The sequence below is a fragment of the Eptesicus fuscus genome, chromosome 17, assembly GCF_027574615.1.
Source record: "Eptesicus fuscus isolate TK198812 chromosome 17, DD_ASM_mEF_20220401, whole genome shotgun sequence".
Taxonomy (NCBI): domain Eukaryota; kingdom Metazoa; phylum Chordata; class Mammalia; order Chiroptera; family Vespertilionidae; genus Eptesicus; species Eptesicus fuscus.
The window spans coordinates 14,026,492-14,048,235 of NC_072489.1; the positions used below are offsets into that span (position 1 = coordinate 14,026,492).

General features: G+C 42.2%; 1 protein-coding gene across 1 annotated transcript in view; it reads right to left on the minus strand.

The window, feature by feature from the left end:
* Positions 1 to 6,785: 6,785 nt before the first annotated feature.
* LRMDA (leucine rich melanocyte differentiation associated) overlaps positions 6,786 to 21,744 on the minus strand; it is a 999,454-nt gene continuing 984,495 nt past the window's right edge. The window contains exon 8 of the mRNA XM_054729044.1: positions 6,786 to 6,910. Coding sequence (XP_054585019.1) covers positions 6,831 to 6,910 — 80 coding nt within the window. The 3' untranslated portion in view covers positions 6,786 to 6,830. The remainder of the gene's footprint in view (positions 6,911 to 21,744) is intronic.

Consider the following 21,744-nt stretch of genomic DNA (forward strand, 5'->3'; position numbering starts at 1 on the left):
TTTTTAAAGGCTGCTAACACTAAACATTGGCTTACATGTGGAGCAATTGAACTTTCATATATTGCTGTTGGGAGTGTGAACTGGTAACAAGCTCTTTGGAAATGGTTTAGAAGTTTTAAATGGAGCCTAATATAACATACTCTTAGCATATAACCCAGCAATTATACAGGTAAGTTTTTACCCCAAAGTAATAAAAATATGTACCCAAAAAACACATGAACAGAATGTTTATTGATTATTCTAAATACCTCAAGCAATACTAATCAAAACAGCATGGCATTAGCATAAGAACAGATGTATGGACTAATGAAATGGAATAGAAAGTCCAGAAATAAACCCTTGCATGTATGGTCAATTGATTTTCAACAAGAGTGACAAGATCTTTCAATAGGGAGGGAAGTCTTTCCAATAATTGGTGCTGGGAAAACTGGATTTCCACATGCAAAAGAATAAAGTTGAACCTTATACTATATATAGAAATTAACTCAAAATGGGTCAAAGGCTAAATTACAAAGCTAAAACTATGAAACCCTTAATTAAAAACCTTAGAAGGAAATCTTCATGACATTGACTTTGGCAATAATTTATTGAATATGAAATCAAAAGCACAGGCGACAACAACAAAAATAGATAAATTGGAGTTTTTCAAAATTTAAAACTTTTGTGAAACAAAAGACATTGTCAAGAGAGTGAAAAGGTAGCCCAGACAGCGAAAGAAAATACTTTCAAATCACATATATAATAAATGATTAGCATGCAGAATATATAAAGAAGTCCTACAACTCAAAAAATGAAAACAACTCACTTAAAAAATGGATGATGCACTTTAATAGACATTTTTTCCCATATTTAAATGGCCAAAAGCACATGAAAAGATGCTCAGCATCATGGTCATCAGGGAAATGCCTATCAAAACCAAAAGGGGATTCCACTTCACACCACTAAATGGTTTTATAAAACAACAAACAAAGAAAAAATACCCCCAATTGGAACCTTTGTATATTATGGTTGGAAATGATGCAGTTACTGTAAAAAACAGTATTGTAATTACTCAAAAAGTGAACCATAAATTACCACATAGTCTAGCAACTCCACTCCTAAGTATATACCCAACAGCATTGAACGCAGGGGCTTAAACAGATGCTTGTATCCCATGTTCAGAGCACCATTATTCAAAATAGCCAAAAGATTAAAAACAACCCCATATATCCATCAAGATGGATGGATAAACAAAGTGTGGTATATACATACAATGGAATATTATTCATGTTTGAAAGGAATGGCATTCTTATACATGCCACAACATGGATGAACTTCGAAAACATGCTAAGTGAAATAAGCCAGACACAAAGGGATGAATATTGTATGAATCCATCTGTATGAAGTACCTAGAGTAGGCAAATTCATAGACACAGAAAGTGTAATAAAGTTACCAGGGGCTAGGGGAAAGTAGAAATGGGGAGTTTTATTTAATACATGTGGGATTTCTGCTCAAGATGATGAAAAAATTATGGAAATGGATAGTGGTGAGTGTTGCACAACATTGTGAATGCATTTAATGCACTGAATTATATACTTAAAAATAGTTAAAATCTTATGTTATGTATATTTTACCATAATAAGAGGATATAAAAAAAATCCCCAAATTTGAAAAAAAGCAAATATCCACAAAGGAAAAGGGAAAAAAGAATTGTGGTATCTTCATACACTAGAGTACTTCTCAGTAATAACAAGCAACAATGTGGATAAACCCCAGAAATATAATACTTAACAAATGAACCCAGACAAAAAAATAAGTATATGCTATATGACGCCATTTATATAAAGTTCTGGAAAAAGCAAAACTAATCTGTAGCGACAGGTATAAGCTAGTTGTTGAGTAGGGTTGGGGGTTGTGACTGCAAAGGAGTGTAATGGAACTTTCAGGGGTGATGGGAATGTCTTATTTCTGGATTAGCATTGTGATTATACAGGTGTATGTATTTGGCACAATTATTGAACTCTAACGTATAATGAGGGCATTTATTGTTCTAGTTTACCTAAATCATTCTTCAATGAAGTTGATGAAAGGAAGAAAGAAGGAATAAGGAAGGGTGGGAGGGAGGCAAGGTGGGAAAGAGGGAGGCAAAATTCACATAACCATAGCAATTAGAATAGGGTTATACTGATACAAGCAAGGCAATTACACGGGTTGAATAAAACAGACAGTTCAGAAACAATTCCAAATATATACAGAAATTTAGCATTGACAGAAATGGATGGTATTGAAAAGGAGAAAAAAAAGAAGCCGAACAATAAGCCAACCATGTAGTAAAAAAGTTTAATTATGAGCCTGCATCACACCAACACACAGTCCACTGCAGAAGGACTGAACACCTAAATATTCAAGGCAAATTTTTACAACTTTTAAAAGAAATTGTAGAAGAATAACTTTATGATTTTAAGATATTGAAGAATTTCTCAGATACATCACAGCCCCTGTAACTCTCCCATACATATATCATAAAAATTAAGAAAGTTGATCACATCAACATTGCAAATATCCTCCCCAAAAGACAATCAATAAATTTAAAAGGTATATACATCATAGGCTCTCAAAAGATATTTAATAACACGTTAAAATCAAGTTACCGCATCTAGGTAACAGGGCATCCCAAGAGCCTTAGTGTAGTTTTTAGCTTGAATCATTTCAGAAGTGCAAGTGCTACTAACTTACATTAACAATATTTGAAAAGTTAAGTATTTCTATTTCAACGTATTGATATGTTTCTTATTAAAATTCAACATAACCACTGTCTTGGGCCACACATTACTCTAGTTGATTTTCAAACTTCATAAAAACTTTACTCCGCTGTCTCTCAGTGATAGAAAGAATTGCATTTCTAATCTCGGCTTTAAGATCCTCCAGAGATGGAGGTTTGATGAATACATGGCAGACAGAAAACTGCCCCTCGCTTTCCTTTCTCATTGTTCCCTCAGCTCCCTCTGTGTCCCTGCCCACTGCGCACACACTTTAATTCCACGCGGAGCTCTGCTTCATGATCTCCTTTGGCATAATTCAGTTTATTCCCATTTACATCACCCCTACTTTAGCAGCTTACCCCCACTACACTCCATACTTAGAATTTTCTTTCTTCTTTCTTAGCAAAACTCCCTTGTCCTAGGTTACATGTCCTCCAGCCACATGCCATGCTATTAAAAAAATTAGCAATGCTAATGTGTTAATATGTATGAATAACATAACTTATTATTTACCCCATCTACAAAGTGACAAATTAACAGTTAGGATTATAGTTACCCAAAGGAAAAATACTAATATTGGAAAATTTCAGATAAACTTGTAGGAAGATGGGATTTTTGGATAGGTGGCTTGTCTTTTAATGTTCGTCAAATCCCCTAAGTGTTTGCTGGTGCACTGAAAGTAACATGCAGTACTCCACCCCGGGCTGATAGTTGGTTTGTCACACAAACATGTAACCAACATGTTCTGTTCTCTGGTCTCATTTCCTATTCCAGGTCGTAGTCACTTTACAACATGGTATTTGGGCAAATTAGAGCAGAATCAAGCAATGGGAACAGCCTTCTTTGGTGAGGCTTTCTCTGGAAAACAGAACTGGGAGAAGCAGCTAGTGAATGTCACATTAGGTCAACTGTGATAGACAGACAACATGGAACACCCTCTATGGGCCCTGCGCTGTCCACCCCGGGCAGTGGGCAGTGATACAGGTGTGACTGAGGCTGCTCTCCTAAGTCGTGACTACTGAACACTGCTACTGTTTTGATGAAAAGAACCCTGTTAATTTGCATATTAACAAAAAACAGAAAGATAGTCAAGTTACTTCTTAGAAGAAGCAAGAAAGACATTTTCCCCTTGAAACTCTGCAAGATACATCTCTGATGGAAACCCTCCCCATCCAACACACACACACATGCACGCACGCATGCATGCACAGACACACACACACACATACATGAAAATAGAAAAACCAAGCAAAAAATCCCTTCATCAGAGTCTGTGTCTTGCTTTCCTTTATTCCTTGCTACACATGAGTATGTGAAAGTGCACCACACTCAGACATGCAGCCTGATCGAGTGATAATCTCCTATAATGTGCCTCTATTTAAAGCCACAAACAGATGGAGGGTTTATGAGCAAGGCTGGTAAAAGTAAAAGCAAATGATTGTAATAGTTGTACTTTTAATAGGATTCCCCACAATCTAAAACATTATTCTCCAAGGAACAAATTGTTCTATAAAATTATGTTACTTAGGAAGAAGACAGTCCGCCCTGACTTTGCTGAGGCAACAGAAGACTCCAGGATGCAGGGCGCTCTCAAGTCAGATCAGCATCCTGGGAGAGAGGACTCAGGGACACCATGATCCTCAAAGAAAATGCTCGGTGGAACAGGGTAAAAAGCGGAAAGATCAAGGGTAGAAAAAAGCATATGAAAGATGTATGAGTTTTGATTGAACTTATTACCTTCTAATCCTCTACTTTGTAAAACAAGGCTTGAGAACTTTCTATGGATTTAAGATAAGCACACAACATGGCTTCCTCCTCTACCAGTGCAGACCAATAACTCCATCACAGAAAATCTTGCTTAACAAACAGTGGAATCGCCAATGACCAACATGAAGTCATTGCCGTTATTCCTTTATAAGAGAAACAAAACTCACTACAATCCTATCATTAAGATGAATATACTGTAGTGATGGCCTTTTCGTAAATTATAATTAAAGCTAATCTTAATTAAAGTTATTACACCATTTTGGAAGAACATAAACAACCCAAAGAGAGGGAAACAATGTGGTCAATAACTCACTCCAAAAATATTTTTTGCCTCCAAAGCTCTCATTGAGGGAGACATTCCTGCGTATGATACAAATGGTTCTGACATTAAGAAAAGTAAACAAGTAAGAAAAATAAAGATGGAAAAATTCTGTGGTCAGTTCACAAGTGCTTTTTTATTGTTTGAGGCAGGGTTAAAGCCTTTTATAAAGACAAGGATATATGTGCCGCTAGATTGGATATGACATGGCACTAGTCTAGCTGCCCTTGCGCAGAACTCTGGCTGCCCATAATATGCCAAGGACAAAACAAAGAACTAGGGTGGGACCCAATGCAGCTAATTTAAAGCATTATCCCAATGCTGTTTTATAGATCAAAAAGAAAAAAAAGGTACTTGACTCTGGTTATTCATGGATTTGAGAAATAAAGGCAAACATTCATTATCATCCCTTAATGGTCTTGAGGATTTTAAGCTAAATAACTGATTACCAAAGGTTACATAATCTACAAGAGGGACTCCAGCCAGGCCCCATGCAAGTCATTAAGGACTGTGTTGACTCAGTGCCTGAGTCCATGTAAATGGGCTAGAACTGAGAAAACCGGTTCTTCTTGCGTGTTTCAGGGATCCTGACTCCCCAGACAGTTTTACAATAGCAACTCTCCCGTTATTTGGTACCTGTAACTAGAAGGATTCTCTTTCAGGTTTTGCTGTCCTCACACTAAACTAAAACTAAGAGATACAATGAACACCTGGTCTAAATAGAAGAAGCAAAAATAAATGTTGTTATGTCAGAAGCAACCAACCTTTCCAGTATCTTCCAGAGCGACTTTCCTGCTGTACTAATATATTAAATGACACTAAAGCCCCCCCCCCAACCAGTCTGATCATGCTTATTTTCCTTGAAACATTGGTGCTGAAATATGGTCCAACACACACCAAGGCTATCTTACCAGCTATGGATTTAATTTCTGAGAGGTCCTGAGAATGACACCAAATTGAAAGGGTTGGTGTCGTCTATTAAAACTGTTTGGTCTGGTAGACATTTTCTATCGTCTTCACTTCTCTCTTATCTTCTGATGCACCACTTTCTTTTATCATATTGCTACCTTAAAGTAGCACCCAAAGGAGCAAGCTAGCTCCAAACACAACTATGGCCATAGATATAGTAGGAGGTGCATGTGGTTAGAAATGAATGAGTGAATGAATGAATGAGAGAATGAATTAAAAAATATTAAAAGTCCCTGGTATACCCAGAGCGTGGTGCTACAAAAGATGCCTGACACTGCCAAGTATTCAAGGCAAGACATGGATTTAGAAATGAACAAAACAAGATTAAGTCCATGCTTTTATTGTCAGGGATTTAGGGAAAGCTAGTTACTCCAATTCAGAAAGTGTGACAACATGAAACTGGCCATACATGAATGGCCCGGCTGAGAACTTACACCTTCTGCTCTCTGAAAACTGCAAACCAAAACCCATTGCCCATGATAAAGATACTAAAGAATGGGGTGGGGCATGGAGAATATGAGATAAATACTTAAGATAAATAAAAGAGAGCGGGCTTCCTCAAAACTGCGACTATTTCACTAAAAAGAAACCCACAGGACAATGGCATCAGAGGGATCTCTACTCAGTAGGCAAGCTAGAGACAGTCTCTCTCACTTGGTTCCAGCCACTGAGCATGCTCACGGAGGCCCCAGGTGTGACCTCTGCTCCCCTGTGAGCAGCGGAGGGCCAGGCAATCTATCATGGTGTTCATCCTGTCAGCCCTGGTGCTTCGCCGCTGCTGTCTGTCCCCCTGGTGGATGAGACCTGCTTAAGGGCAATCATGTCAATCTCTATGTGACCACTCAGTCTAAGGCAGAAAGATGATGGTGACAGGCCTGGCAAAGTCAGCACAAGGTACCAAAAGCCGAAGTCGTAGCCTTCCCACAGAGATGCCGTGTGGGCATGGTCTTTTTTCTGCAGCTTTTTCTTTATTTCTGCTTTCCCTTTTTGCTTAAATCCTCATGACATGGGCTAAGGCATACAGAACTTGCCTTCAGAGCTGGTCATCTCGGATAAACCTGTTGCCCTCCGAGTTCTTCCCATAGTAAACATAGCGACACTTCCCCAGGACACCTGAAAATAGAAGAAAACATCGTTAAAAACCACCGTTCCAGCAGGAACCGAATAGGTGCTGCAAAGCAGGACACAACACGGGCCCAGATCCCACGGGTGGCAGCAGAAGGAGTAAGTCCCACAGGGAAGGCCCCTCCCTTCTTGTCCTCACCGTTGACATTCAAATAAAATGTCAGCAGAGCACAGGCTCCCAGAATATCGTGGTTTCCCCCATGATGTCTCTTCCACATTTTAGAGACTTTTCTAGTTTGGTCAATTACTCCTCAAAAGAAAGCATAACCCTCTCCTCTCTCCAGGTTCCCTTAGCAGTTTCTAAAAATGGGAAATTAAGAATTTAAAGATGGGCCCAGCCCAAGCAAAAGATGTGGAACAGTCTGCCCCGAATGTGACTATTTTCAGTCCTCTATCATGAGTCAATATTACTAACTTCCTAAAAGGACCTTCCAGGAGGCATCAAGCACTTCAGGGCTGATTAAGGAAGAGGGGTGGTGCTGACAACACTCCACATGGAAAGTCACAAGAGCCTGGACATTAAAGGATCCTTCTCACAGGCTGAACTGTAGTCTCAGGTAGGAATGCATTTGAATATATATATATATATATATATATATATATATATATATATATATATAGTCACATTCAGGGAAGACTGTTCAATATATATTATTGATTTCAGAGAGGAAGGGAGAGGGAGAGGGAGAGAGAGAAACATCAATGATGAGAGAGAATCATTGATCAGCTGCCTCCTGCACGCCCCCACACTGGGCATTGAGCTTGAAACCCGGGCATGTGCCCTTGACCAGAATCAAATCCAGGGCCCTTCAGTCCTCAGGCCAACGCTCTGTCAACTGAGCCAAACCAGCTAGGGTTGATTTTTATTTTCAGTTTTATTTTAAATAATTGTATGGCTCCATATACAGTTTTCCTTTCACTCAAGGAAGTTATGGGATGATTTAACTATGAAAAATACCCTTAGAATAAGGTTAAACCTTTTAATCAACTCAATATTTATTCTAAGTATCCATAAGAAATCACCTACCATAGTTATTATAAAAGCTTTGTAGGATTATTGAGGAAAAATAAGTTTTTCCAAGAAAATATTTAAACTACAACTTTATTTTTTCCACCTTGTTTTTTCTTCTAATTTTAGAAAAACTTAAAAATCAGCTTCACAGCTATCTTGTTACTTAATAGCACTTGAGTCTCTGATGTGTGCATAACCAGAAAGTAAAAACAAACAAAGAAATGTCCATAAAACATTAATTCATGAGCCACAAATCAGCCTATAAAAATAGCTACCTATATGTATGATTTTTTCCCATCAGTGTGATAGTAGGAAACCAACTATTACCAGCTATTTTTTACTTAGGATAAATTAGCATTTGAAATTATCCAGGTCCTTCACATGAGAATTTCTAAGTAGTAAATATTTTCTGATTGTATAAGAGACATTACTCCATTGCAGAACTTTAAATCTTCTTCTTAATTAGGGATTAAAAATGACTCAGAAACTTTTTAGGACAGGCAGATGCTCTTAGGTTTGAATGACTTAGGACAAAGTTGAGAATTGCTGGGGTCACAGAATCTGAGAGTTGATGAGAGGATGATACTCTCCCATGGCTTCCAAACTTGTCTTGGTGATGCTCTCATTCCTTCTATTTTTTACCATATTCCCAAGAGCAAGTTTGCTGTGTTCCACACTCCCCCCTTGGCCATATTTTCTCCTTCGCTCCCTATCCCCAATTTTTGTTTTTGAGTTTGGGTATGGAAACACTGAGCTTGGATAAAACCTCCCTGAGTCCTTTCTTAAAATCTCTAGGTGATTCTTTTAGCTATTGCCATTGAGCTGTTCTCTTTATTGGGCTTAATTGTGTAGCACCTCGGGTTGGACTGACATTGTCCCCAATGCCCAGAACCTGTCTGTGGACTTGGCTGGTTAGAATCTGTTCCAGGAACAGCATCCCCTACAGGCCTGGGTGGGAGTGTCACAGATGTTTCTGAAAATCCACAAGGGGCTTCCTTAAACATAATTGATTCAAATACACCCATGAAGAATCGGGAAGAATGAGGCGGAAAGATGTTAATGTCTCTCTATAGCACCAGGACAGCATGCATTTTTATACAAAAAAAAAAAAAATGGATAGGGCTGTCAGATATCATAAAGAGCACAGTCTTGTTCTTGAGTAAAAGAATGCAAGGCAGACACACATACCACACTCCAGTGGGCGTATTCATTCCCTCCTGCAAACTTTCCAGCACATTCAGATTGGATTTCTTTTTTCTGTCCTCTCCCCACGGTAAACCTCAACTCTGGCTCTGGCCTAGATGAAACCTGGGCCTCAGATGCCACCCTGGAAATAGGCTGTTACACCTGGAACACAGGCTCTGACATGGAGGAAGGTGACGTGTTCTGAGCCATGTTCCCCAGTCCTTTTCTCTGGTTGGCCTTGATAAAAGTCCTTTCTTAGGGGCTGCTTTGGGCCTGGAAGCAAGACAGTTTATAGGCATCCTGGAGAGAGAGGCTGCCTGATGAATGCAGGAGACGCAGGGAGGTGTCAGAGCTTGGAGAACAAGGCAAGGACATGAGGTATTAATATTGTCAATGATCTCTTGACGGGAAAACAGATACCACAGTCACTGTCAGATTTAAATAGACACCAAGTGCATTAATGACAAAAGGGCAGACTTCAAACAAAGGGGCTGTGTGGCAGGGAGCAGGGCTGGTCTCTGTGCGGGCAATACCCTGATCTGAACAGACACTGTCAGGGCGGGAGACAGGCCCAGGATTGTGCGTGGTGACAGAAAACAGAGATGCTGACAGAGATACCAGTGCCATATTATGCCAAGGATATTCTAACACTGTCTGCGGCTCTAACAAAAGCTGACATCACTCCCTATCTCTGGGGTCTCCTCCACCCACTCCTGCAGGTTTTCTCCCCAGACGTCTTTACAAAACTCGCTGTGGCTGTAAAGTTCCTGACAGCCTTGTCTGTGAGAATGCTGGGGTCAAGGGGCCTAAGGATGACCTCAGTCCATAAATCTGGGCTTTGCAGGTGGAGCCCGCTCATCCCCCGATACCTTGGCTACTGGGGGTGATCAGAGTGCCAACATGTGAGGAGCTGTCACCTTCAATAACATCCTTCAAGGGAAGCCACTCTGTCTGTGGGCTGCCCCAGGACAGCACAGGGACCGTCCAGCAGCCGAAAATTAAACCCAGCTGCCCTACTGGTGCTCCTCTGGGCAGAAAGGTGGTCCGGCCAAATCAGACTAAAATTTTTAAACTTGAACCGCCTACAATTATACAAGTGTCGTCTCCATTGAGACTCCTATCTGACTGAGCTCACAGTTGGGAAGTGCTTATCCCCCAAATGGAAAATAAATGAAATTAACAAGGAAGAAAATAAAGCCACAGCCCCATATGTGGCCATAGCACTTTATTTATCATGAAGGTTATTTGTAACAAGAGGATTTGCTCATAAATTAAGGCAGGTGGTGGCGTGTGACTCTCTTTCCTGCTCTCCCCATGGCCTCTCCTCCTGATAACTGCCTTAAACTGTGACAGTTACAGAGGGAACACTTTGCTGGCAAAGGCATTTTGTTGGGGCGGCGCGCAGGCTGGGATTTGGGAACGCGAGCTGGTGACTCAGTAGGCGGTGGTCTCCCTGTGCATCTCCAATATATCCGCTTGTTTCTATCTCCTCGAACTCCTGTGTCTGGGGACTGGAGGGGGAACAACATTTAATGGCATATGTAGTGTTTTTGTTCTCTGGGGAGAAATTAATTGGCCATAATAAGTGAAGCAAACTTGCCATGCATCAGGCCGGCCTGTAGCCATCGGTGTGTGGTTCCTTTCTGGGGGCCCTAAAAAAAATGACAGTGCATTGTCCCCTGGGAAATCCTCTCCTGCCAAATGAGACTCCTAATTTTTCTTAAGTAGCCAGCTCCACCATCGCCATAACTTCTTAAAACTATAATTATGGGGGGAAATGTTTGGGGAAGAATCTGCTTTAAAGAGGTCCTTTATCTTTTAAATGTTTCCCCCCTCTGGAATGAATGTTCTAATTATGCAGGTTAAGTTATGACCTTGGAGCTGCCTCTCTCCTTGGCTGCAAGGCTGTGAGGGCAGGAATGGTCCTGGAGACACTGCTGGGGAGAACCCCGAGTGTGCCGGGGGAGTTGGGGAGGGGAAGGGGAGAGTCCTGGCCTAGGCATGCAGAGTCCAGCAAAGACCCAGGGCTCCCTGGCCTCCTGGAGGGCCTTGCACTTCCAGTTGATAAGAAGAGGTGGAGGCGATCTACAGTTAGACCCAGCTCTGCCCCAACAGTCATGTGATCATGCCCCCCTCCCTTTTCTTCACTGGGCTGGTTTCCCCATTTGTAAAGTGAGGGCTAAGGGCCAGATAATCTCTGAGGTTCATTTTAGCTTGGAAATAGAAGAATTAATATTTCCCAGTGCCTCTCTTATGAAGATGAGGATGGCAGGTCCAATCTTGTCTGATGTAGCAGGCATATCCAATTGGTGAGTTCATAAAAAATTTCATTTGGACTAAATCAGTTCTTGAAACCCATCAGGCCAGAGCCCCATAACATATAAAAGCAGAACGCTGCTGGATCTCAAAACCCCCAACAAAAGAATACCCACTAACTTTCTGCAGTGTATTTCATGCTCCGAGCTGGGAAGTGCTTGCCACTACCTAGCCTGTGTCTTGCTAGCTTTGACTCAAATCTCCTAATTCCATATTCAACAGAACTAAGACTAAATATCAGATTTAGTGGTTTACCATGTGCATTTTAGTTGTGACAAAATAATAGTCTTTACTCATCTATTTATATAACAGCCTCAGTGACTGAACGAATGAACGACCGGTCTACCGGTTGCTATGATGTGCACTGACCACCAGGGGGCAGATGCTCAATGCAGGAGTTGCCCCCTGGTGGTCAGTGAACTCCCATAGCTGAGCACTGCTCAACTGATGGTTGGGTGCCAGATGCTGGGATCACTGCTGGCAAACCTCTCCCGCCTCCATGGCAGTGCTACCGAGCAGTGGCAGCGGCAGCAGGCACCTGGCCCCAGCTGCCTGCCGCTTCCAGCACTACGACATCCCTTGAAACCAGCACTCCAACATCCCCCAAGGGTCTCAGATTATAAGTGGGCACGGGCCAAGCTGAGGGACTCCACTGGTGCATGAATCCATAAACCGGGCCTCTAGTACAAATATACACACTTATTTGATGATGCAGTATAGGTTGGGCCAATAAATCTGTATCAGTAAAATAAATTTTATTAACCTTATTAATGTTAGTTTTGGTATTCACCACTTTAAATGCTATTCTCACCAATGCTTGTAAGATTTAAATGCTTGTAAGAGTATCTGTGTAATGACAAGCAGGTTTTACTCTGTTGTGATGGTAGCAGTTATAATCAGCAAGTTCTACAGGGCAAGGGACCAAGGGCTGCTCACAGATGGATGCCTGTTCTCTAATCTGCAAGAGTGAAGGAAGGAGCTAGACTCTTCACAGCCTCTGAAAAAAGTGATGATGGTATTAGGAAGAGGTGGGTGGGTCCATTGGCAGAGAGGGAAGGAGTATCCGGAGAATCTTTCTGGTCCATTGTGGAATATTCTAGAATAGTGGTCCCCAACCTGTTTTTGGCCATGCCCCACCTAAGCATCTCTAAAATCCTGATGCCCCAACCCTGTGACATATAATTCTTATTATTCAAAAAGTGAACTCCTATTCACGTGGAGAAAGCCGAAAAGGCCATTAACTTGGTCTAAACAAGCTTCCAAAGAACATGGCATCCATGAAAGAGAGAAATGAAAGAACGAAAGGACAGTTGAAGTACTGAGGAAGAAATCACTAAGAAACTATTAAAAAATAATAGTAATATGAAGTGATATGAAAAAATAGCAAATAAAGTTTCAAAACATAATAGAGAACTGAAATGCATAAATATGTCACAATATATATTGATATACTGTATATGAGGCCCCTAGAACCATAAGAAATGCAAAAAATTCACTGTTAATAACTCATGCTTGAATTCCCTCCCCCCTTAAAATCAAATTGCCGCCCTGTGGGGCCTGTGCCCACGTTGGGAACCACTGCTTTAGAACTATGCTTCCAGGTGACACTACACATACCCATTGGCATGTCACCTCTACAGTACTCACTCCTGCCCCGTTTCTAATAATACCCAGGGCCTGAAACAGTACTCATACCGAGGATGTATGCAGTGAATATTTGTAGACCAGATAAACTAATATCATTAAAATTATCATCCATATACAATGTAAACAAAATCCACAATGTTAGGAATTTCAGTTGTCGAACACTCATACTTTAATCTCTGATAGGAGTACAGATGTTTGAAATGCTTTAAAAACACATACAGATTAGACGGTTGCCTTACTAAAGAAGGAGGCAAAGTAATAGAAGGCAGCAGCTTCAGTTCCTAAACATGGGTGTTGTTTTTATGCTGAGCACTTTTCTCCCAGGAAAACAAAGTAATCACTCCGTCTGCTGAAGGAGAGAAGTGCACTGAACGTTATCATCCAGCCTTAAGAGCTGTAAACATCGTCCACGGGAAAGGACAGTCCCCGGAAAGCACACTCCTCGCTCTTTGTTATGTGCAGCTGCGAGTGAGCTGGGACCTGGGAGGAATAAACACCCATGTTTTACAGTCCTGGGAAGCGGCTGGAGCAGTATCCCGAGGTCAGCGGTGTGATGAGCTATCAGCTCGCTGTGGATACCACAAAGGATTTAGCAGAGCCTGCAGAGTTACAGGCGCCCCGCACACAGCCTGCTTCAGTGTAATCTACTTAAATACTAAGGCCAAATGAAAAGAAGAGAGATGCTGAAAGGTCTTTAAAAAAGGGGTTGCTTGGGAGCAGATTTTGTGCAAGGAGAGCCACATCCATACTCCATGCCAGGCCCATCTGAGAATAAAAGGGGGATAGACTCTCGTCCTGACACCCCCCCTTCCCCCCGGGGAGGGTAGAGAAGGCACAGGAGAAAGTGACACTTCCTTCCCACACTACCTGAGTGGGAGTTGAGGCGAGTCTCTCAGTTTATGACCAGAATCTTGGGTTGGAATGGATTGTCATGGTCGCAAAATGCTTGTTAACCCCCAAAACGTCATCTCCACGGACCAGGGGCACACTGTCCTTGCTAAATCCTCAGGGACACCTCACACAGTGTTGCCTAAAGGATGCTCCTAGTCTTACAAATGAGTATGCTCCCTCAAACTCTTCTTCATTATACAACACAACCCATGAAGAGTAGTCAGCGAAATAAGCCAGTCAGAGAAAGCTAAGTATCACAGGATCTCACTTATATGTGGAATCTAATGAACAAAATAAACTGATGAACAAAATAGATCCAGAGACACAGAAGCATAGAACAGACTGATGAATCTCAGAGGGAAGGCAGGGGAGGTGGGGGGAAGGGGGGGATGGGGGAGAGATTTATGGGAAACTTATATGCATATATGCATAGCCCATGGACACAGACAATAGTGTAGTGAAGGCCTAGGAGGGATGGGTGTGGGACGGAGGGGGTCAATGGGGAAAGAAAAGGGGGATGTCTATAATACTTTCAACAATAAAGATACATTAAAAAAAAAGAGAGAGAGAGAGAGTGCCCAGGCCCTGCCGGGCTGACCCTGACGAGTGCCCAGGCCCTGCCGGGCTGACCCTGATGTTGTGCAGTGGTGGACATTTGGATTCTGCCATTTGACCCAAGGGATGCTTTGCCTTGAGGCTTATGAATTTAACCATGTAAACCAGCCTAGTAATTTTTCTTTCAAAAAGCATTCATTATTCATTACTAAGCCCCATTTAAGCCAATTCATTCCTTGATTTTTATTTATTTTCTACACCTCCCCTGTTCCCTCTTCTACCTTCCCCACCCCCCTTTCCCTCTGGTAATCACCATACTGTTGTCTGTGTCTAGGTATTTTCTTAATTTTAAATGCAATCAAACCATATTCTATTTTTAACCTTTTCATTTTTATTTTATTGAAGTTATTTTTAATGGAATCAATTCTTTTCCATGTAATTTATACATTAAGGTTGAAGTCCACACTCAGCATTTGCCAAATATCAAGTTTCACAGATTGTCTTCTAAGTCTCTTGGAGTATCCTACATAATAAAAGGGTAATATGTAAATTACCATCACTCCGCTACGCCCACGATTGGGCCAGCGGGAGGCGCAGGGGGCGGGACTCGAGGTGGCCGGGGTGGCCGATTGGGTTGGCGGGACGCTGAGCTTGTGTTGCCAGCGGCTGCGCGAGCTCAGCGTCTGTGCCATGGCTGTGCTGCAGCACAGAAGGGGCCTCTGGGGTAGCGAGCCCACATCCTGCTGCGGACCATCTAAAGCGGGGAGCGAGAGCGGGGGAGCTGGCTGTCTGTCCGCTCCGGCACCAGCGGACAGACAGCCAGCTCCCCCATGATCAAAAGCGGGGAGCTGTGTGTCCGCTCCAGCACCAGCAGACCCCCTGCCATCAAAAGCGGGGAGCATGCTGCTAGCAGTGTCCGCGGAGCGTGCTAGGCTTTGCGGGGCAGTGGATATGGCCTGGATGGCAGGTTAGGCCTAGGGGACCCTACACGTGCATGATTTAATCATGCACTGGGCCTCTAGTTTATTTTATAAAGTCACATTTCCTTAAAGAAAATTTTGCAGATCTAAATTGTGATGGGAAGACTTGTGTCCTCTATTAGAGTTTAGTCAACACTTTCTGTTGTGTGTAATTTTAGCTCATTTCGATTTTATTTTGCTTTTATTATTTCTATCAAGATGATTTCCTTCCCATGAAGGTGTGCAGTTTTCAATATACCAACAAAATACAAATCTCGGTCAGTTTTACTTGCTGCCAGTTTTATGTCAGGTTGATTATGTTTACCAGCAACGTTTATTATAAATTAAAATAAATGATGATTTTTATTCATTTCTCAGCACAAGGAGTATGCAGGACGAAGGTTCATACTCCGGACCCATGGAGTTATGACATGCAGCTTTCTACCAAACACCAGTCAAAAACACATAGTATGGGCCACCCAACCAAGGGTGAGGAAGCGTCCATATATTGAAAGATAAAAACAAATGCCAGGAAACATACCCTTTGAGAAGCGGGCATTGGGCCCCAGTGCTCCGACCCCTCCCGTGAGGCCTGGTGGCAGGTTAAACTTTCCACCGAGACAGAACAGATTATGAAGGCAGCTTAGACAAATGCTGGGCTTTGTCGAGTCTCGCCAGCGTGTTTGTAAGGAAGGAAACGCAGAAGGAAGCTGTCAGCAGGGAAAGGGTCTTGGCAGTATCTATACTGAAGGTGATAGGAACGCAGGGCCCAGAAGCCAGCCTCCAGCCCAGGGATGGTTGCGCAAACGGCCACGTGAGTGGGCAGACAAGTTGACTTGTGACAAGCCAGAGCCTGTGGAAATACACTCGGGGCTCTCAGGGCCACTGAAATGAGGCTTGTCATTTTTAGAAAAAGAGAAGAAGGTAGGAAAGGAAGGAGAGGAGCAAAAAGGCGGGGCAAGGTTTTCCCTCAATAATCTGTTAGTGGAAAATGTAAAAGCTGGTCCAAGTCTGAGATGTAATTTCCCCTTTGAGTGCATCCTTAGTAACCAGCTCCACGGTCCCACCTGGAGCCCCTGGTCCCCACACTCAGATTACAGATACCGTGGCCCTACCCAGACCTGACCTGGCCATTCTAAGCCCTTGCTACATCAAGGAAATATTAGGCTGACAGATTTCTAAGTTATCTGGCAGCGGATGTTTGCAAAAGGTGAACCCTGGAAAGGAAACAGTCAACATGCTTTTCCTCAGATGTCAATGCTTTAAAAAGAATTTTTTTCTTTTGGTATTGGGGGTAGCGCTGGTAGGTAGAGACTGATGGGAAAGCATCCCAGGTCTGAGGTGGGCTCACTTGTTCTCTTTTTGGAACACCACTAATATGCGTGGCTCTTACATACTGTATTTCAATCAAATAAGAACATGTATGTAACAGAGAACACACGCCATAGTAAATATCTCCTGGCTCCAACAACTTGCCCTCTCCCCCAAAGGAAACACTGCTGCATCTCCTTCGCAATCCCAATTTTGGTTTTCCTTCTCAGGTTACATGTTTGTGCCATCTTAAAATGAAGCCAGAAACAGTCTGTACTCTGACTTCCTGAACACTGATGTACTCACACAGTCCTATAAAGATACTTGGTGATTTTGCTGCACACAGAATGGGAAATTTTCTTTAGAAGTATTTCTTTACCTACATTGAACAATTTTGAGACAGAATTTAGAGATCTTCAGTTTGGGTAAGTCCTTCATTTTATAGAGGAGGAAAATGAGGTTCCAAGTGACTTCCTGAAGGTCACAGTCCCAGACCCGACACCACCCAACTTTTGCTTCCTAGTCCAGCTAGTGTTTCTGCATTCCAGGACACAGCCCATGGGACAAAATGTCAAAGAGCACCAGCACCCGGACTTAAGCTGACTCTTACCTACTTTCCAGGGAGAAACTTGAATCTTCAAGGCCAGTTTGGTGTGAGTGTGTTTGACATGGGGTTTAATGGCTCAGAGAGGAGCTGGATTCCAAAGTGCATGCCAAGACGGATGCAAATCAGGTAAGATACCTGGACTCCCTTCAGTGCAGCTCACTGATGGAGGTTACCTAAACCAGGCTGCCAGTCAAATGGGCAATGGTCAGGTATGGCTTCAGTTTTCCCTCTCAGTTTTTGACTGAGGGACTCAGAGATCTTTCAGACAGGAGAGAAAAGAAAGAAGGAAAAAGTTCACCCCTCCACTGACTCCACTATTCCCCCCATTATCTCCACATTCATCCTTTCCTCCTTCCCTCTGAAGTCGGGAGCATTGCCACTAGAGGGCAGCATGAATTTAGGAAAACAGCAGCTTTCTTTAAAAAAAAAGAAGATTGCAACTACTCAGGAGGACCTTTAAAGACACACTGTGCTTTTGGTCACCAATTACAGGTTCCGTAATGATCAATATGTCATGTTTGTTCAATCTGTGCTGAGGGCTTTCTGGGAATGGGGCTACCAGATGCCCTACCTTTTGGATTCATCTGGCCTCGATTTCAGGGCCTGATTTTCTTTACCATCAATTGCTCTAATTAATCTGGGCTCAGGGGTTGGGGATTTTTTGTATATCAACTGCATAAATGTAAAGAAGCATGCAAACTAATAAACAAAAAGAGATCCCTGCATTTCTTAAAGAAAGATCATTTTTCCTGTGGAAGACCAAAAAGAAGTGTGCCACCCATGGGAGTTTCCAATCATCATTTGATAAGCAAAAAACATAAAAATTAAGTTAAATTAAATTAAAAAGTGGATCAATAAAGTATTCAAAAGGTGTGCTCCAACCACGCAAATCACAACTACCTCCTTTTAAGGCCCTCCCTGCCCAAACTTACCAGCCATGGCCTGCCCTCAAGAGTATCTGGCCCAGATTAGTCAGAAAAGAGACAGATGCCACTCAAATGAAGATTAAATAATAATTCCAGCTTCTGTCCAGTCATCATTTGTCTTTGGCACATGAGCCAGCGATTATTTTCATGCCGAGAACAAGTGACCACCTCCCTTTAGGAGTATATCATTATCGTTATTTTTAAAACAGCAATAAAGGTTTGACAATCCAGGGAATGGCATTTTAAATTAGAACTTCCCAGAATTAAATTAAAAGAGTGTATTCAATCAGAGAAGGGAGTAAACAAAATGGGAGCTACTGGACTTGGGAAACCAGAGCCGAGTCCAGGTGTGTCTCTCCACTTCACCTGAGAGACCTCCCAAGTGGTCAGTGAAGCAAGAATAAAATGGGTCTCACACACTTTCGTCCTTTCTGTAAGAGTCATGTGATTGACCTGCCACTAGGGAATGTTGTGTTCCAGTTAAGTAAATTAACTCATTAACTCATGTTTAACTCGAATCCTATTTGAGTCCACAGTCACACATGAAACATTATGTGAAACCAAAGTCAATCTCATTGTCTTACTAGATAAATCATAGTGACCACAACTGAGTATTTCTCTGCGTGTTTATATTGAGGCTGATAGAGTTGGGAAGTGTAGCTGGGGTGGGAACTGCTCATTGAACATTTCTCAAGGTCTTAGGGTATTCTTTCTATGTGGGCTCCAAAAGGTTAGAGATGACAGCTTTCCATCTGTGCTTCACAAGCCTAGGGCATATAGGTACTCAATAATTTTTTTTTTTTTTATCATGGACTAAGTGAGAGGATCTCAGGGTAATTCTTCTGACTCCCAGTGCTTACTATACATCCTTGGACATTTACAATTGTCCCCACGGCAGTGGTACTCCAAGCTGGTCATGCATCAGAATCACCTGGGGAGCTTGTGAAAATGGTTGCTGAGTCCCATCCTCAATGTTTCTCACTCATGAGTCTGAGTTGGGCCAAGCATTTGCATGCTGCTGGCTGGGGGACCACATTTTAAGAAACACTGTTCTAGGAGATCTACAAAACCCCCTTAAAAATAGAACTTTTGACATTAGCTTTTATTCTTGTAAAATAAAGACCACACAAATTCTGAGATTGAAAAAAAATCTGGTTGGCTGAAGGTCCTGGTGCATCCAGTTTTTCAAAGAAGAGGCTTTACTGTCTCCTCAACAAAATTCTGGAAACAAGTGGTACCGAAAATTTTAAAAAACAATGATAATAAACGGTTGCTCCAGCTCTTTAATATAAAACAAACAAACAAGAAACCCCATGAAAGTTTACATTTAAGTGATGTGTGGATTATATTAACAGAAGGAAAGAGTTTTTTTTGCATAAGTAGAAAGGAACTGAGTCTGCAAATGATAATTTATAAAGTATAAGATTAAAAAAAAAAAAAAAACTCGCAGAAAAGTTTCCCAGAAAGTCTTTAGTCTCCCTGCAAAGTGATGGAATCTTCCATGAACACATCTGAGCAGTGGGGACAGGGGTCCTCCTGCAGAATTTGGACGGGGATGTTGGCTCTGCTCTCAAGCAGAAATTTGCTTTTGGGGTCAGATCTGTTCCCATTAGAAAGCTCACATCACAAGGGGAACACCCACAGTTCTGTCTGGTTCTCCAGCCTAAAATTTATCAAGAGAGTCACTGAAAGGTATGACAAGTTGCTTCTTCTTCTTTAATTTTTCAAGCTACAAAAAACAGATCTTCTCAAATAAAATCAAGCTGATGCAGTCACAAGTGGGTTTGTCATAATTGAAACGCTGCAGGGACCGGAAAAAGATCTTCCTTTCTCAGGCACGTTAGGCCAGCCTCCATCTGCCCTTCATAAGAATCCAAACAAGCTTTCTCTGTGCTAATATTACTGTAATCTGTCCTAATTGCGGGACAATCTAAATTGCTTTCCCTAAAAGGAAAACAAAAGGAATCTGCTGATGTATGATCTAACTGAAAGAAGTTTGCATTACAAAAAATAACCCAAAGTCTGTTGTTGCAGAAAGCACATCATTATTCTTGGGCACTAGCAAATCTCATGGCCAAACGCCATGCATATTTCATTATTTCCTGATCTTCAACTCCCCATCCTCTAGCCTGCATTGAAAAAATGTACATATATATGCTAATGCTAATGAAAGAAACTATAGGTCAAGTAAGAATTAATAGCAGAAAGCAGTTTAAAAGAGTACTATAAACCTCCTGTATATTATTATTTATTATTATTATTTTTTTTTGCCTAGGATAAAGACAAAGTAAATAGTAGAAGAGCATATTATAAGGGCCTCATTAGGGTCAGGCTTATTAAAACTTAATGAAGGCACCAGAGTCTCTCCAGCAATATTAAGGGGGTGTACTTTTTGCCTATGGACGGAATGGCCCGGATCAGGGAGACATTGCTGACAGTGGGTGGTACCAGGTGTTATCTGTCTCTGGAACATACTACATTGATAGCTTGCAATATTACCTCCTTTTATTTGGCTGGCTTGAATTTGTCAGGATTCACCCTGTGGTGAGGTAACATGCCTCCATATTGGGGGAAAAAAATTGCCTGGGAGCCAATGTGAGCCTCGCACCTAATAGAATACATCTGGCCCTGACAGTTTGATGCCCAGCTCTGAGCCACATTCGGCAACACAAATTAACAGCGTAGACATTGCCCACGCTGAGCAGGAAGTAATAACCTGCTACCTGCTACTTGGCCAAAATCTCATTATAAGCCATTAAGGTAATTGAGGGCCAAGACTCTGTGGATATTAGACTCCCCAAGCGCCAGTCGTTAGTTCAACAGAAGAAAGACTCCGAATATAGAGGGAGTGGGGCTGAAGGAGGAGAAACTGCTGTGGACCATAGCACGAATTCCATCTACAGGGCACTCTGTGGCTCTGGGAGATTCATGAGCTGTTTCTCTTCTGCCCCGAAGCCCACGTACCCCTCCAGGGGCACTCAGGACTCCAGGAAGATGACATAACTCTTGGTAGCCCTCCAACCATGCTAGGCAATTAAAATTTGGTTTAAATGAATATTGGGGACAGCCACAAAGGGAAGAAGATGGCAAAAGGAGCCAGAGTGCTCCGTGAAGCCTAAGTGTAGAGGCTGGTGCAGGGAGGGTACAGGGGAAGCCACCCATTCGCCTAGCAGGAGGCTCTCCAGAATTACTGCACACCTAGGAGCCCCCGTTCTTCCAGAGCCAACTGCTTCTCCCAAGGCTGGGCCTCTTAGTTTCTGCCCAGGGTTGAGTAGCTATGGAGAATGTGATGTGAGTTTGGGAAGGGAATGAGAGCATGAGTCCAATCACTTAATCATCAATCAATCAAGCAGCTGATTTCCGGTACCTTGAGAATGGCTCTGGGCTGTACTAACAATGACAGCTATCAATAA